The 17,362-nt window shown below is 35.6% G+C and overlaps 2 protein-coding genes across 2 annotated transcripts; both read left to right on the top strand.

Moving 5' to 3' along the window:
- Positions 1-5,242: 5,242 nt before the first annotated feature.
- LOC107954565 (uncharacterized) lies at positions 5,243-10,156 on the top strand. The gene is made up of 2 exons (XM_016890163.2): positions 5,243-5,910; positions 8,479-10,156. The coding sequence occupies exons 1-2, from the start codon at positions 5,509-5,511 to the stop codon at positions 9,940-9,942; spliced, it is 1,866 nt and encodes a 621-aa protein (XP_016745652.1). The 5' UTR covers positions 5,243-5,508; the 3' UTR covers positions 9,943-10,156.
- Positions 10,157-10,297: 141 nt separating this feature from the next.
- On the top strand, positions 10,298-14,224 carry LOC107954566 (phosphatidate cytidylyltransferase 4, chloroplastic). Its single transcript, XM_041096903.1, has 7 exons — positions 10,298-10,769; positions 11,158-11,459; positions 11,640-11,830; positions 12,229-12,353; positions 12,570-12,703; positions 13,299-13,414; positions 13,648-14,224. The coding sequence occupies exons 1-7, from the start codon at positions 10,500-10,502 to the stop codon at positions 13,737-13,739; spliced, it is 1,230 nt and encodes a 409-aa protein (XP_040952837.1). The 5' UTR covers positions 10,298-10,499; the 3' UTR covers positions 13,740-14,224.
- Positions 14,225-17,362: the final 3,138 nt, after the last annotated feature.

Below are 17,362 nucleotides of genomic sequence, written 5' to 3'. Positions count from 1 at the left end.
ATTTAAATTAATAAATTGAATGAAATATTAATTTAGATCAAAATTGGGTGGAAATTCGAGGAAAATAGAAAATTACCAAAATGTAACCTGGTAAGTTCGTATGAACTATATTCTGTATAATTTTAATTAAAGTGAATGTTATTTGGTGATGAATATTATATAAATATGTGTTTTATTATTGGAATTGAATTCTTATTGGTAATATGTATAATTATTAGATGCATTGAAATGATTATCGGAAGCTCGACTGGATTGGAAGCTTGTCGGAGATATATCACACTATCCATTGGTTCTATCAGTAATTTTGGATGATTTGATTCTAGTTATAATGGCATGAATAAGTTAAATTGGCCAACGTTAGCTCATTAATGTTTTGATTTTAATTGGTTATAAATATGAATGCTTGATGAAATGAAACGTTTGTAAATTAATTTGTAAACTCCGATAATGCTTTATAACCCTATTCTGGCAATGGATACGGGTTAGGGGTGTTACAATTTCGCCCTCACCCAGGAGCTTGATGAACTTCACAAGATTGACTTGTATAGGAGAACCGATAAAGATTGGCTTAAATTTCATGCCAAGTATATCTACATCTGGAATATAGGTACTATTTCATACCTATACGTGAGCCAATTGTCAGACAAGATTTGGCGACATCTTCGAATTACATGACATGGTTTAGAGTTCACGGTAAATCATATATATTGCTAAAGGAAGAAAAGAGTAGATAAATTCGTCATAAAAGGCAAACACGTCCCTACACGAGGTTCGATCGGGAGTACATGCATTGAGTTCATCATCATTAGCTCCAACCCCGAATTTTATATCAATGGATGTTCATATTTTTTTGGTGTTTTTACTAACCTCATGTTTTTTCACATAAGCACCACATTGTGCACCAGCATACCATGCATCAACACCTTCTCTAGGAATATTTTTTGCACCACCTTCATCCGCGAGAGCATATTACACACCATTGTTGTCAACAACACCAATGTATTCGCCATCGACTGTAATTCCAACATTCTATGCACAAATGGGTTATTTGACACCATATACTTCTTCGTTGATAGTGTTGAAAACACCACTAGAATTATTGTTCTTCGGAGGTGGGTCATCTTCACAACCACCTATTAGTATAACCGACGATATATGTTGACAACCTAGGATGCAAATGCAGTCTAGCACGGAAGAACAATATTAAGGTAAAGATAATGTTGGAGATGAAGATCAAGATCAAGATGGGGGTGGAGATGGAGATGAAGATGATGAGCCAAAACTCCAACCATATCTTCCTCGTACTTGACACCACCGGGTTGTCGCCCACATCCGACCCGATTATGGAAATGATTTTCTTATTTTAAATTGTTGACATACATTATCATTTAGTTTGTTAACTTTTAATGTGTATTGTATTGAATTTTCACTGCAATAATCTACTTATTCACATTTTATAAAAAAATTGTTTGTTTGTTTGTTTGTTTTGTATGTTTATAAAAAAATGACAAAAAATGTATTGTCTTGTTACATCAATAATCTACTTATTTACATTTGACCAAAAAATGAATAAATTATTTGTATTGTATTTTTACATCAATAACATACTTATTTACATTTTATTAAAAAATAAATAAATAAATAGTTTGTTTTTTTGTATGTTTATAAAAAGAATATTTTTTTTAATTCCATCATCGCCTCAATGTTGTCCCAAAATGTGGACATGTTGTCTTACTATGTCCTAGATTCCTACAATAATTGCATCATATTTCTTAATTGTCCAGAACCTCATCTTCTTTATCACAAATGCCATGGTTTTTCATGGACATCTATTATCATGCATTGAAAACTTTGCTTCATATTTTTCGTTTCACAGTTTTTTAACATGAAAGTTGACCCCATGCTCTATACTATACCGCTTCACTGCAGCAACAATAGCATCTTTGGTGAAAGACTCCATTCCAACTTGTAAATTATCGAAATTTGTAGAAGAACTCGCATGACCCAGTCTTCTGTGAGGAAGTTTTAGAAATTCTAACTCATATTTAGCATCAAGGTTGACATTAAGCATGTGGGGTGGAGATTCATATGCCGTAAAATCTAGACGGGTTCCTCCAACATTGTCCAAACCTTTATTGTCAAAACCACTCCTTTCTAGTCCAGCAGGAATGACCTCTGGTTCAAAAAATAATGCAATTTTTGAACCATCCAGTCTGGACTCCCGGATTGGATCATTGTTGGTTTCAGCTTCCTCTTCGTTATCAATCCCAATTGCAGTTACATATCCAAGGTTGGATGTCCTTTCGTTGGTGCAAGCTATAGGGAGAACATCATCTGTTCTCGTCAACCCTATGTTAAAACCAATATTACTTGTGGATTGCCCACCTATGTAACTTGATGGCATACTCACATAAGTGTTTCCAGCATAAAACATCGGGGTTCTGAAGTTGAAATCAAAAGCACTCACAAAATTTTGTGCCAAGTTCTTTAAGTTCGGGTTACCAACTAATCCTGACTGTATGCCAAAGTTGAAATTGAGGGTTGAAATCAATAAATAATTTCCCATTGATGATTCTGAAATTTCTTGATACGAGCTTTGTAACAATGCCGTGAAACCATAGTACAATCATGTGATTGGACTTTCTGTTTCCTGTTTTTGAAACACATTAATTGGAATTGTTGTCGAACTCGGACCACTTTCCTCAACATCAACAAGCTAGACATATAGCTCTAGTATAGCATTTCCACTAGAGCAATGCGTATCGAGCATTGCCTCGACATCCATGTTGCCTTTGAACTCAAATGTATCATATCTAATAGGGCCCATTGATGTTAGATATCTATATTTTAAACTCGAAATTCTCTTCTGACTTGAAGTTGAGACTTTCCTTCTAATTCTTGATCGAAGCTCGTTCAATTCGATGCTCTGGCTCAAAGCTAGTTCTGTAGGTTGGGCTAATACAAAAACAATCACAATTTCAGTGTCATAAATTTGACCATCGTAATGAGTAACAGTTCTAATTCATCTACTCATTTTCACCAAAAAAACATGTTTCACATGTTTAAAATGAAAAATTATACAGAAAAATAAGTACTTAATAACCAAATTCAAACAACAACATTAACTTGAACTAATTTACTTTGTTGGGTCAATTTTTGAATTTCAGATTTTTGACATCAATAATCTTCTCCTTATGCAAATCTTCTGCTCGAATTTTAACAATGAAAACCTCTCCATATCAATATTCATTTTATAGGAAACTCTATCACCAAATATGAAACATAATTTCAGAATATTGGAAAAGTTTAGACATGACAAGTAAAAAAGTGCTTCCAACAAGAAGCGTTTTTCTGAAAAGTTTTTAAAGATAATATTCCTGTTCTACCACAGAAAAATAAGATGTAATCTCGGGTTTCAAGAAATTTATTCGAGGATTCTTGGGTTCTCAAAATTTAATTAATTTTTTTTACAGAAAGTGGTACGAGGCAGGACAAAAGTGTGTCCTATAGGCATGTTTTTGCCCTGCCTTGTGCCACGTCACCTGAAAGTGCGTCCAACATGGTGCGTTTTGCCTTTTCTCTAAAATTAACTTATTGCCCTAATTTTCAAATAAAAGGACCTAAAAGACTGATTTTTTTAAAACCGACACATGCCTAATTTTCCCCAAAGTTAATGTTCTATTTGATAAAAATATTAAAAAATTAAAAACTGTCACATAGAGTGGGATATCGATGGGGATGGAATTGGGTCAAGTTACTGGGTAAAATACCAAAAAAAGCCAATTTTTTTAAATTTACAGAAATGAGCTCGGTATTTTATTATTTATCGGAATGGGTCATTTTCCCCTAAATCGCGTCCACGTTAACGCAATGTCAGGGGACATGCCAGAAAATCGCGGCCACGTTAGCGCGCTTTGCTGACGTGGCAACAAATTGCGTCCACGAAAGCGCGATTTGTGTTCACATCAGCAAAGCGCGCTGACGTGGCCGCAATTTGTTGCCAGGGACGCGATTTGCCCGTTTTTCCCACGTTAGGTTTTTGGATTTTAGGGTTTAGGGTTTAGGATTTTTAAGATTTTTAGAGTTTTGGAGAAAAAAGTAAACAAATAAGGGATTAGGGTTTAGGGTTTCCTAATTAAATTAATTATAATTTATTCAAAATTGGATTACGTTTCGTGTTTATGGGTTTTTAAGATAAAATCAAAGCAGGATGCTTTATCAGAAGGATTTCTGAAGTCGTGCCCACGTGTACGCGCTTTTGCTACAGTAGGTCCTGGAAATATAATTTCGAGTTGACGTTTCTGAGCAAATAGTATAAAAACGCTTCAAGCAGGATGCTTTATGAGAAGAATTTGTGAAATCGCGCCCTCGTGGACGCGCTTTTGCTACAGTAGGTCCTGGAAGAAATAATTTCGAGTTGACGTTTCTGAGCAAATAGTTTAAAAAAACGCTTCAAGCAGGTAGTTCTCTACCAACGGTGATGGAGGAGCATGCATATTCCAGATATTGCATTCCAATATCCGATCTACAGACTTTTATAACAAATAATAAATTAATAATTATCTAAAAATGCATAAATAATAAATTCTTAAATAATATTTAAAAATTAAATTTAACGCTTACCATTTTCATTTGTTCCACCGATATGTGCTGCTTATCAAGACGAGTCAATTCTCTGGCCATTGCTGAAATCGTATAAATTTTTACGGTTTAAAAAAATTTAAAAAAATAATTTTTTTTAAAATTATTTAAAAATAGGGATTTAAGAGAAATTTAAGAGGAACTTGAGAGCAAATTGAGATTAAATATGGATTTGAGAGAAATTTGGAAGGAATTTGAGAGCAAATTGAGAGGAAATTTAGAGAAAATTGAGAGGAAATTTGAGAGGGGATTAGTTTGTGAAAAAAAAGGGGTGGGGGTATTTATAGTTTTTTTTTGGGCTGTTGGGGGGGAACGGTCAAAAAAATGACCATTGAACTGTTCACGCGCGGGGCAAATCACGTCCCCAGGAATGCTCTACACGTCAGCAAATCGCATCCACGTCAGCGCGCTTTGCTGACGTGGACACAAACCGCGCTTACGTGGATGCGATTTCTTGACACGTTCCCTAACTTCGCGCTAACATGGATGCGATTTAGGGGAAAAGGACCCATTCCGATAAATAATAGAATACCGGGGCTATTTCGATAAATTTTTAAAAAAATTAAGCTTTTAATGTTAATTTGTCCCAAGTTACTTCGTTGCCTTACAAATGCTGAAAAATAAAGTAAAATGTCTTACAAATGCTGAAAAATGACAATAATGTAAATTTCGGCTTTCGATGTATGTGCTTGTAAATTAACAATCCTCGAGGATACGGATGCAAATATGTTAAACAAAACAGAATAAGTGATCTTCACCGTCTATCCTGCTCGCGAATTCTTGTTCCTCTAGGGCGGAGATTTTTGTTTTTTGTTTTTTGTATTTTGATATGCTTGGATGGTTTGAAAGAAAAGGTGCGGAAGAACAATGGAATACACGGCGGAGCAGCAACAGTACCAACAGCAATACCAGAATCAGCCGCAGGCGTATGGATATGATCCTTCTCAATACCATCATCACTCAGCCGCTTCATACTACGCCTACGCCTACGGCAATCAGCAACATCAACAACAGCAATACCCGTATTACCCTCCTCAAGATTCTTATCCCCAACAATATTCCCAGTTTTATCAAGAAGCCGCTCCCATTCACCCTCCTGGCGTTCCCTTGGACCACCACAGTCAGCCCACCGTTTATTATCCACCTCAGCCTGCGGTGGACCCTCAACATCAGCAGGGAATTCCCGTTTCGGGTTCGGATTCCTCCGCGGTGCCGGCGAATTATGCGGGGAATGTGGTTTCGGCTCAGAGAGATACTCGGCCTCGTCAGGTTAGGGTTCTTTTGTATAAGTACGTCTACATACGTTTTCTTTAGCGCCAGAGGATGAATCTTGAACATTATTTTCAAATTATCTGATTTCATTTTTCTAAAAATAATTATTGTTTGAGATGGAGATATTGAAAAGTTTTTACTTTGAGGATGTTCATAGAAGAACAAGATTTGTTAGTGGGAATTGGGTTTTCCCAGTCATGGTGTGAAGCACGGTTTCAAACATACTTTCCTTCCGAAACTTGTTCTTAGATGAATCACCAATGTTTGTTGATTGATGATATGACATGGTGTTAAGATTTGGACTATGTCAGAATCAGTTGCCTGACTTGGCTCAGTTTAGCACATGCCCAATTTCTAAGTTAAATGAGCTTTGCTCAAGCAACTATATGTGATCTTGCTAAAATCTTTGCTGTGTTGAGTTCGTGTTCGTCTCTCTGTAGTGTACCAATGCTACATTTGACTGGGCCTAGATTGCTTATTGTTTAAAAGTGCTAAGAGAATTGTCCAGCAAATACTTCTTAGAGGAGCTCGGCTGGTCCCAGTCGTGTTTGGCTCAGAGAAGATTTTGTTGGAATCAACCACTTCTTATTTTTTTTCCTGAGGAGCTCAAAGATCTCAGTGCTTAGCTTGGTTCAAATTTTAGATACCGATTGAAGATGTTGTCTCTTTTGTTAATCACTGTCTTTGTGCTAGATTGAAGGTTACGTAATTGCTTGGCTTCCATAATAATGCTGTCATTTATTTTGAGGTAAGTGTCTTGTCCTCCTCCATCAGGCTTATATGTGAATGTCCATGGGTCAGCAGAGGTACTGAATTCTTGGCACTCATCCCCCTTTCTTGCAAGATATTAGAAGACTGAACAATTTAATGGTCACAAATCGCTAGAGCAACCAGATAAAGACTGTGATATCTAGCCTAAAAGTTCACAATAGCTGTAGCTTTGGGTCCATTTTATGCATGAATACTGATAATTCTTTACTGGTTGCTTTAGGGCTCATGTGGCCTGAGAGCACCATTTACTGATGTGCTCTGTTGAATCAAGTGGTATCTATCTTTCCCGATCTTTTCTGCGAGGGAAAACAACTTTAATATTGTGTACCTCCATGTTGGGTTTGATTGCTATCATTTGGTTTATTTTGTGGCTCATAATTATAATCATAATGAGCCATCTCTATGCTTCTTCTGCTGCTTATTTGTGTGGCAATTTTCAATTGTCATTTTGCACCCATGCAGTTAAGTATGCTGTATTTGTCCTATTTTATTTTCTTCTGATTAACATCCACTGTATCCTGAGGCAATTGTTTACTAATGCACTGTTTCATTTTTTTTTCTACACTTGGTTAAATGTTGCCCGTGTTTTAAATTTGAAATTCTCATGCGTTGCTAGATCACCTTCCTTCTTGATGCTTACCAAACTTTAGATGGGAAGCACTTTGAGATCTTTTCGCATAGGGTTTCTGGTGGATCTGTTCAATTTATTATTCTCCCTTTCCCCCAAACATTCCCTAATCATTGATCATAGGTACTGTCTTTTGCTTATTTATATGTCTTTATCACTATATAGATCCTGTCGGTTCCAAGTCATTGTAGATAAAATAGGACTTCAATCGATTAATATCTAGGGTGTGTATAGAAAGTTACCTATATTTGGATTTGGGTTTAATTGCTTGTAATTACATGTGTGGCATGTTTGGGTAACCATTACAATTAGTGGGTCCTACTGAATTGAGTGTAATTGGAGTACCCCATTTATAGAGTGTGTGTGTGTTTTTCTTTGGGGGGGGGGGAGCGTTGAGAATTGGAGGACTTACATGGTTAATTAGCCAGATGACTTTCATCTTTTAAAAAGGATTTTTTATTTCTTTTTTAAGATGAAATTACACACTAGGAGACAAACTTGTCTATGGAATTAGAATTCCTTATAATTATAAGGCTGCGTAATTACTACTGTAGTAATTATACTTTCTTTCAAACTTTAGAATTCCTAGTGTTCATTGTGCAGTGTGGCAAAAGTACTTGCGGGAATTTTTTAACTCTATTATGGCTTTGAACAGCACATCTTGTTATGACCTTGAAGTATTTGCTTTTATGTTTTGTTTAATGCTAGGTTTCTCAGAGTTCTCTCTTGGTAAACATTCTTGAAAGTGTTGTTATAGTTCTAATTGTTTAAATGTTTTTACAGTATCTTTAATTTTCAGTTTGTTGAAAAACTAATATTCTATAAGTATAGTGTGATTAATGTGTGCATTAGAAGTTGGATACTTTCTTGTTGGTGATATTTGTTTTTGATATTGTTCAAAACCTATGTCCCGATTTATTGCACCTGAGTTGTTAGCTTGTTACCTGTCTGATTACTTATAAGGTCAGTTCAGCTGCATGTTGGCACAACATGTATGTCCATACTCTATATCTATGTTATGTTGCCGCTTCTGTCTGATTGAGTTAATTTCACATTGCTTAGTTGAGAATGTTTTTGGCCTTATTATTCTGATTTATTTGATCTTGTTAGAATCTGATAACTATTTTGATTTCACATTGCACCTTATCTTCGAATGTATTCTACAGATGCAATCTGCATATAGGGGTGGAAGAAGGGGTAGGAGGCCTTTTAGAGGGGGCAGCTTGGGTCATGCTGGTCATGGCCATAATGGCAGTCAGCATACTCCTTCAAACGGTGCAGCATCAGCTATACCAAATTCTGTTTTAGATCCAAATGGAGCAGCTGCTGCAATGCTACCTTCAGCATCAGTTCCAGGTCATGCAACATTACCAGCGCAGGTGCCTGCCGCTCCACTCCGGCCACCTCCACGCATGGCTTGGTGTGAACTTTGCAGGGTTGATTGCAACAGACCAGAAATCCTGGAGCAGCATAAGAATGGAAAGCGGCATAAGAAAAACTTGCAGGTACGTGAAGAGCTGCAGAAGCGGAATGGAGTTATAACTGGACAGCAAAGTGTGCAAGTGCCTAATTTGGGATCAGAAATTGTTCAATTGGAGAAAGTTGAGGGATCTGAGGAAAAACAACATCAACAGATGGTTCCCTCCTTGGCTGCCACTACTGACAACAAGAAAGAAAATGAGCAGCAGCAGGACATTGTGAATAAACCTGAAGCATCGACAACTGGTCCTGCAGAAGCTAAAGGGAATTTAAGGAATCCCTCTGAAGCTCGGGGCCGTGGTTTGAAGCGTAAGATGAGAGGGGGACGAGGGGGTAAATATGTGAAAAGAAATGAAGGATCTAGAAGACCATCCGAGCCTCCCAAACCAAAGGGAGGTATTCCTTTTATGTGTGAATTGTGCAACGTTAAGTGTGAAACTCAGGTGGTTTTTAACTGTCATTTGGCTGGTAAAAAGCATATTGCAAATATGAAGAGGTTTCACGGGCACCGGGCTTTATATGGAGAAGCTGGAGTTCAAGCACTTTATCCACCTAATATCAGTGCTCCACCACCTCCCTTGGTCCCTCAAATTCAACAGGGTGTTACGGACCCACAAGTAGTTTTAGCTCAGCTGTTGACTTATGTCCTTAGTCAAGCCCAAGTCCCAGGGTTAGCGGGCCCTCAGGTATCTCTACCGATAGCAACATTGGAGTCAGCACAAGCACCATTATCAAGTTCAGGAAACCAGTACCAGCATGAGTTTCCTCAAGGTTTATTAGCCACATCAGAAGTGAGGAATGGATTGGGTGTGATGGCAGAAGCTGAAACTTGGCAGCAACATACTGCCGCGAAGTCTGAAGCCTTACCATCTGCAGGAGATAGGGGAGCAAATAGCCAAGGTTCAGAATCTGAAAAGAATGAAGTGAGTCAGCAACAATCTTTCAGCGCTAAGACTGAAGTTCCAACAACTGTTAAGATGGAGAGTGGAGGTTTAGACACAGAGATTCCCCCCATGGACGACCCTATTGCAACATCAACGTCAAAAAGAGAAAACACAACAGTTGATGAGTCGGAATCTAACAATAAGTTGGAGCAACCCGAGGACCCTGAGGAGGACCCCGAAGAGAATGAGCAAAATGAAGCGGCCTAAGTTCCTACGCATTTGTCCCTCTTAGTGTGGCAATAATTTAGGATTAAACTTGAACATGAATTGGTAGACCTCTTTCTTGAATTTTATACAATAAATTAATGCCATGTCAAGAGGTAGAGAAGTGGGGGATGGTTAGGATTATTGAGTAGAATAACTTTATTATTATTTTTACTACTACTATTATAATGAGAAAGATACATATGCTTTCTTTCTACCGTGTCAGCTCTTGCCATATGTCAAGGCATGTAATTGACGTCTCTAATTTCTTTGAGAACCTATCTTTTTCCATTTTCATTTTGATTTCAAAGAAAGAAATGCAATTTCCGTAACCACTTTGGGAGCCGAACCTAACCTAACCGTTCCCGTAAAATCCCAAGAAAAATAGCAATAAAAAATAAAGATAATAAAACGACAAGTCCTCTCGAAAATCCCCATCCCTCAATCCTACAATCTTCATTCTCAATCCAACAACTACAACTACGAAAATATGACTCCTCATTTTCTCCGTTAATAATTATAGAACACATCCCTTTTTTTCTTTTTGCTTCAAATCTTTTATGGCCTCTTTCGCCTCTTTCGTTGAAATCAGTCGGTACAATCTGATTCCACTCTCTGTGACTTCTCTCTGCGGTTGCCCATGCCGTCTCTTATCCAACAAAACCCTAATTCCCACTAGAAGAACCCCCAAACTCAAGCTTAACTTTGTCTTTCATGGATCGAAATCGGTCTTCCGGGTTCGTCCTACCAGTATTTACGTCAACCGGCGGTTAATTACGGCCGTCGCCCGTGCTGAACCCGAAAGTATCGACGAAAGCAATGCCGAGGAGGTACCTTTAATTATGGTTGTGCTCGGATTTGTTTCCGTTAAAATCATATATATGCATATGTTTTAAAAACTTAGTACTGTTTTAGTACTGCATTTTAAACGTTTGATTAATCTGTTTGTTGCTGTTGATGTGTCAATATAAAAGAATCTGAAATCTTGAAGAGTTGAATTCATGTTGAATTAGCGAAAAAAGAACTTGGGTGGTCAGAGATTTAAAAACTTCTGGAATTTTTTTTTTAGAATTGCTAATTTCAAGTAATTGATAGATGATGGAAATAGTCATAAACAACGCATGAGCATTTTAATCTATGTTGAGATTATCAACTTTTCTCCATTCAATTGAAGGGAACTTTTGTTCAAAGATGGTTACTCAAACAGTTATGTTGTAGGAAGTTGACCAAGGCACTGTCTTACCAACGACAAAGGATTCTTTTTCTGAGTTACAACATAAATCAAGTCAGTTGAGAAAAAGGATCGTTTTCGGACTTGGTATTGGGATCTCTGTCGGAGGTGCTGTATTAGCTGGAGGATGGGTTTTCACTGTGGCTTTGGCTGCTGCTGTTTTCCTTGGCGCACGTGAGTATTTTGAATTGGTTAGGAGCCGTGGAATCACAGCAGGAATGACACCTCCTCCACGATATGTCTCGCGAGTTTGCTCTGTTATATGTGCGTTCATGCCCATTCTCACATTGTAAGATGGTAACCTTATGTTGTTGCGTGCATTACAATAATATCTACTAATGTGTTGGTTTCTTTGTCTTTGTTTAAAATGCTACATCTTGCCTTCAAAAACTTGTAATTCCTACTTTGCTGGTGAAAATTTTTGAAAATATTTCATGTAATTTATTTCGAGGTTGTGTTGTATTGTCAGATACTTTGGGAATATTGATATTTCAGTGACATCTGCTGCATTTGTTGTGGCTACGGCATTGCTCATGCAAAGAGGAAACCCTCGTTTTGCTCAGCTCAGCAGTACCATGTTTGGGTTATTTTATTGTGGCTACCTCCCTTGTTTTTGGGTTAAGCTCAGATGTGGTTTAGCAGCTCCTGCCTTGAATACTAGTAAGAATATGGGTTCTTGCTCTTTTCTGTTTGCAAATCTAAATATTGGACAAATCTATGACTGGTAAACAGTAATATTTGCTAAGCTTTAAGGATAGAGCTGAGAATTGCCTTTCCTTAGAGTAGCAATAGCTTATATACTGCTTTTGCTAAAATTTTGGTGGTTTAGCTAAGGTTTTGGTGTTTCTGAATGATGAATCTCGTAACTTTTTTTATTCCCTTTATGTAATGTAATTTTAAAATGCATCAAGGAATTTTTAAACTCCTTTTATTTCCTTATATGTGGAACTGTATTCATCTTTATTTTTGGCATTTGGTTCTTTTGCATGTTTGGTTGCGGAAGGGGAACGATTATGACTGTTCACCAACCTGTTTTACCATGAACTTCTTTTCGACAGGAATAGGAGCTGGATGGCCTTTTCTTCTTGGTGGCCAAGCTCATTGGACAGTAGGCCTTGTGGCAACCTTGATTTCTTTCAGCAGTATAATAGCAGCAGATACATATGCTTTTTTGGGTGGAAAGGTATATAGCCTTGATCAACAAGATCTTGTTTTGTTTAAAAACTTTAAGATGCCCTTAATGCTGCATTAGCTTCAGGCTTACAGTTCAGTGGTTATTTTCAAATAAATTAAAAATTACAGCTATTTATTGGGGTGAGTGACTTTTTTGTTACATTTTTAAATGATGGATGTATCATCAAAGGACCATGATTGTGTTTGACCCCCTGTTCTGATGCAGGCCATTGGTAAGACCCCACTTACTAATATAAGTCCAAAGAAGACATGGGAAGGAGCTATTGTTGGCTTGGGTGGTTGTATAGCAACTTCTGTAGTATTATCAAAGATTTTTAGCTGGCCAGCTTCGTTAGTGAGGTATTCAATCTCTCTTACTAGTAATAATGCACACTAAGGTACAAATCGCACTGGTATACATTTCCATGCAGGGCAAGTTGTCTCAACTCTAAAGATCAAGAGTCAGATTTTTGACTGTTGATATAGCTTACGAGTCTATTAGGTTTGAAGATGGTACAAACTCTAGCAATAGTTTATGTTATCCCCATAAGAGAATGTAGAACACCAAAGGGTTACCAATTGATTTATTTTCATTAATGATTGATGCATCCTTTGGTATTCATCCACCTGCATGCATGAAGAGATCCATTAGTGAATGTGCATGTCTTAATTTGAATTCTGAAGTTTTCTGTCTGTCCTTTCACACAAGTAACAATGATGACTGAAAATTGTTGATTCTTTTGAAATTAAACAGATCTCTGGCTAGGATTAATGCTAGTGTCAATTGTTAATCACTCCAGGAGTTAAACATTGGGATGACTGGAATTATGTAAATGTGGTTATCAAAAAAGGGACATGGATTTTTGAACTCTACATTAACCCGGAGCATTTTATTTTTTATTTTCGATAGGAATTTTAATTTCACTAACTTTACATGTTCTTTTCATTGGTTTAGTGCAATAGCCTTCGGGTTTCTCAACTTCTTTGGATCTGTTTTTGGTGATCTTACTGAATCGATGATCAAGCGCGATGCTGGTGTTAAGGACTCTGGCTCCCTAATACCTGGACATGGTAATTATAGTTGCTCATGATTATGTGTTCATTTTGATTTTCCAATACACTTGAGGGTGATCAAGAACTTTTCTTACCTTAAACAATTGGAAAAGATGCTGTTGTTGGTTTGGCTGGAGTTATTTGGTGCTTAATATGAGATTCCTTGATCATATCCCCTCCATTTTGTGTTAAAAGTAGGAGAAACTATTTCTCATCTCTATATTAACACTTTGTTTTTGACTGTGGACCAGGTGGAATACTTGATAGAGTGGATAGTTACATATTCACAGGTGCACTTGCATACTCTTTTGTCAAAATCTTGTTACCGCTCTATGGAGTTTGATACGTAAATTTTTTGATCAGTAGCAAGTAAGGATACCAGATAAAATTTCTTCAGTGTTTATATACATATATATATATTATTGAAAAGGAGTGCAGAAGCACATTTGATGGATTCATCCAAAAGAAATCAGTTTCTGCTTGCTCTTTAAGAATCTGACAGAAGCAAATTGAGGTTCTGCTATAGATAAGTGGTGGAGTACATTTCTTATACGAGTTCTTCCAAGTTCAATGTAATGATACTACACAGGCCATTTAGACTTCTATGGGGCTTTCCTTTTAACTTAAAAGGTTCATGTTCATCACGTGTTTTGGGATTTTGAAAAAAATATTTCTTCATCTCTTCCCACCACATCATCCATCCACTTCGAATACAAATAACATGAAAAAAGAGTGAAGTGAGGTCGTTTGAATCGGTGGAGATCATGGATGATGATGTGGTCACAAAGGTTACTGAAATAAATTCTGACTCTGAATGTTGCAGTTTTAGCTCCTTGATTTATGAAAACTTTGCTTTCAATTATTATGTAAAAAGAGAATTGCATTTTGGGACGAATGGGTAAATTAATCTGTCTCACATAAAAATGGCAGAATAGTCAATTGTCCCTTACCTTTTATTTTTAAGAAAATAGGCTTTTAAACTTTTATCACATTATTTTGTCTTATATATCAGTCAGTAAATAATTTATTTTTTTAAAAATAAATAGAAAAAAAAGCTCTTCAAAATTATTTTTCTTGATTAATATCCCACAAGCTTGAGCATCTCAAGTAAATTACGCCTATGAATATATTTGGAGGCATTAGAGGAAGAATGGATAAAGTGGTTAAAGGTGGAAATCCTTTTAACTTCATGGTTTTGTTGTATAATCCCCTATTGAGTATTGTGTAAGATGTTTTGTTTTCACTTGTTTATATGATGTAAAGGGTTGTAGGCCTATCATAAAAGGAAGCCTAACCTTACCTTTAGTAAAAGTTTGGGAAGCCCTAATTTCTCAAGAGATAGCAAGTCATCATTTTGGGAAATTAGTTTAAATTTTGTTTGGAGATGGTGAAGTCATCATTCTGTTGTTATCAAACCTCGTGTCAACTTTAGTGTGTTTTTCCTTTATTTGGTTTGGTTTGTTTAATTTTAATATTGATTAGTTATTGAATTTCATGTGTTGGCCTGATGGTTAAGGTGTTCATCGCCTAAGGTGTGACTTAGATTCAAGTTGTGCTAATCGCTTTGCTGTTAAGGCTTTAGCCTAAAAAAAATGATTAGTATAGACTATATAAAAAAAGTGAAATGTGAAGAGCTAAATAATAAATATTAAAAAGTTGAGGGATTAAATTGAAACTATGGAAATGTTGAAGAAATAAAGTTATAACTATACCAAAAGTGGGAACGGCTCAATTGTAAATATCACAATTTGTTAGAGGGGAAATAGTCATTTTGCAAGTGAGATAATTTTTGGTAAAATTAGCAAAATGCTCGTGGACGTGTGTTGAATTTAAGCAATTGGAATTGCTTTATGATGAAGATATAATATGGGCCATTGGATAAAAAATAAATATATTTTTTACACATATTAATTCATGAAGTGTTGGCACATTATGAGCATGGAAAGTAGGATAAAATATTTGCCATTGGATTTTTTTGCATTATTTTATAATTATAAAAAGAGAAGAATGAAGAATTTTCTTCATTCATCCATGCACCAGACGTCCATTGCATGGAGGAAGAGAGAAATTTGGTTTTCTTACAATTTCATCATTCTCCATTAAATTTCAACTTTTCAACCCAAAATCTTAGGAATTTCTATGAAAACCAAAGAGAAGAAAATGATGAAAGTATTGTAGACAAAGGAAAGAAAGTGATAAAAGTGTGAAAGGAAGAGAAGAGAAGCAAAGGAAGTAAAATCTAGAGAGGTAAGTAATCCTATGAATTCTATCTATTTTTCAAAGGATTAAAGTGAAGCCCATGATAAAAATAAGTGTAGTGAATGCAAAATAAATTAAAAAACATATTAGTATGAAAGAATACATGAGAAATGATATTTAGTGATATAAAAATTAAAGTGAGAAGGTGATATATTAAGTGAGATGAAAGTTGAAAGTGTAAACAAGTTCATATGTACATGCTATACTACCTTGAGGGACTAAATTGAAAAAATCCATTTGTGTAGTAAAACTTGTAAAACAAGTGATTTTGTGGTAAGAAATTATTATGTGTTAATAAGCGAATTAATTTACAAGTGCATGAAAGGTTAGTAACTAATACTTAGTTGTGAAAATTGACAAACAAATTCTTTTAAGAACAAGCAAGCTGTTGTGGGAAAAAACAACAGCTATGGCTAACTTTAAAAATTTGCCAAACATTGTATAAAGTAAATTAGAAATATATATTTATATGCCTGGAAATCTTAGTGAATCTAGTTTTATAGGAAACAAATATAATTAGTTTCTAAATTTTGTGCCAAGAGAAAACCAAAAGTTAGTGAAGAAGACCCAAGCTACCAGGTAGCAACTCTTAGTCAATTTTCTTAAAAAAATGGTGTTAACTTGCTTTTTGAGTTAAATTATGAATTTTTTATGGTCAAAATTTCATTGAGCTTAGTTTTATAGAGAAGAAATGGTGTAAGCGATTAAAGTGTAATTAATGAGAAAAATTGAGTTTTTGTGAGATAGGGTTAGGATAATTTCGGGCTCTTCTGTTTCAACTTTCAAATATTATTAAAAATTTAAAAAAAAAAAGAAAAAAGAAATAGGATATGAACTTTAAATGTATAAAAATCTCAACGAGTCTATTTTCAAGAGAAATAAATGGAAACATTATACAAACTCTTTACTAAAAGATAAACATTTTTTAGTGGAAGAGGTTAAAGTTATCTAGCAGTAGAACACAAGAGGATTTTTTAAAAAATGTATTAAATGACTTGCTTAAAAATTTTGATCATAATGTTTTTTATATTACTGACATGATATTTAGTTTCAAGGATTTTAGATGAAATTTGATTATTAATTCCGATGAATGAGAAATGAATAAAAATGTAACTATTATTTAGGGGATCGTTCTGTTTTAAAAGTTAAGCATTAATATTTATAGAATAATTGTAAATGGAATGATATGGAAACTAAATTAAATATATATGATTAAGATTGAAAATATTTTGTGTATTTTGTAAGTGGACTTCGCAAAGCATAAATAGCAAAGAAATCATAAAAGGAAAAGAAAACAAAGATTACATGCAATTTATCAAACAAAGCCTTAACTCACATTTTTTCCATTTATTCTCTCTATCCTTATTCACTATTGGCGGCATCTTTTTGGTGTCTTGAGCAGTCATGATTGAACGTATTTTTCTACTTTGCGTGGTAGCACTTTTTGGGTCAAGATGACACATTGAGTGGGATTTGTTTGGCCTTATCAAGGATTTTTGGATGGATAGATATCCCAGCACTCGTTGGTCCCATCACAAGGTGTAGTTGCATCGACTAGGACTACCGACAAGAAAACTAATCATATCTTAATATTGGACAATCCCATGAATAAAATTGGCTTCCAAACGTAATGAATTTTCACATATATTTATAAGCTTTGTATGATTCTCAATTGTTTTTTTTTAAAAGCCTTAAATTAGTGTGATA

The sequence above is a fragment of the Gossypium hirsutum genome, chromosome D07 (genome assembly GCF_007990345.1).
Source record: "Gossypium hirsutum isolate 1008001.06 chromosome D07, Gossypium_hirsutum_v2.1, whole genome shotgun sequence".
In the NCBI taxonomy this organism is placed as follows: Eukaryota; Viridiplantae; Streptophyta; class Magnoliopsida; order Malvales; family Malvaceae; genus Gossypium; species Gossypium hirsutum.
Note: the sequence above shows the minus strand (reverse complement) of the source record. Positions and strands in the feature narration are given on the sequence as shown.

Coding starts and splice junctions, on each gene's coding strand:
- LOC107954566 (XM_041096903.1), top strand. CDS start 10,500: ATGGCCTCTTTCGCCTCTTTCGTTGAAATCAGTCGGTACAATCTGATT. Junction 10,770..11,157: donor ACGAAAGCAATGCCGAGGAG/GTACCTTTAATT, acceptor GTTATGTTGTAG/GAAGTTGACCAAGGCACTGT. Junction 12,354..12,569: donor ATGCTTTTTTGGGTGGAAAG/GTATATAGCCTT, acceptor GTTCTGATGCAG/GCCATTGGTAAGACCCCACT.
- LOC107954565 (XM_016890163.2), top strand. CDS start 5,509: ATGGAATACACGGCGGAGCAGCAACAGTACCAACAGCAATACCAGAAT. Junction 5,911..8,478: donor GAGATACTCGGCCTCGTCAG/GTTAGGGTTCTT, acceptor TGTATTCTACAG/ATGCAATCTGCATATAGGGG.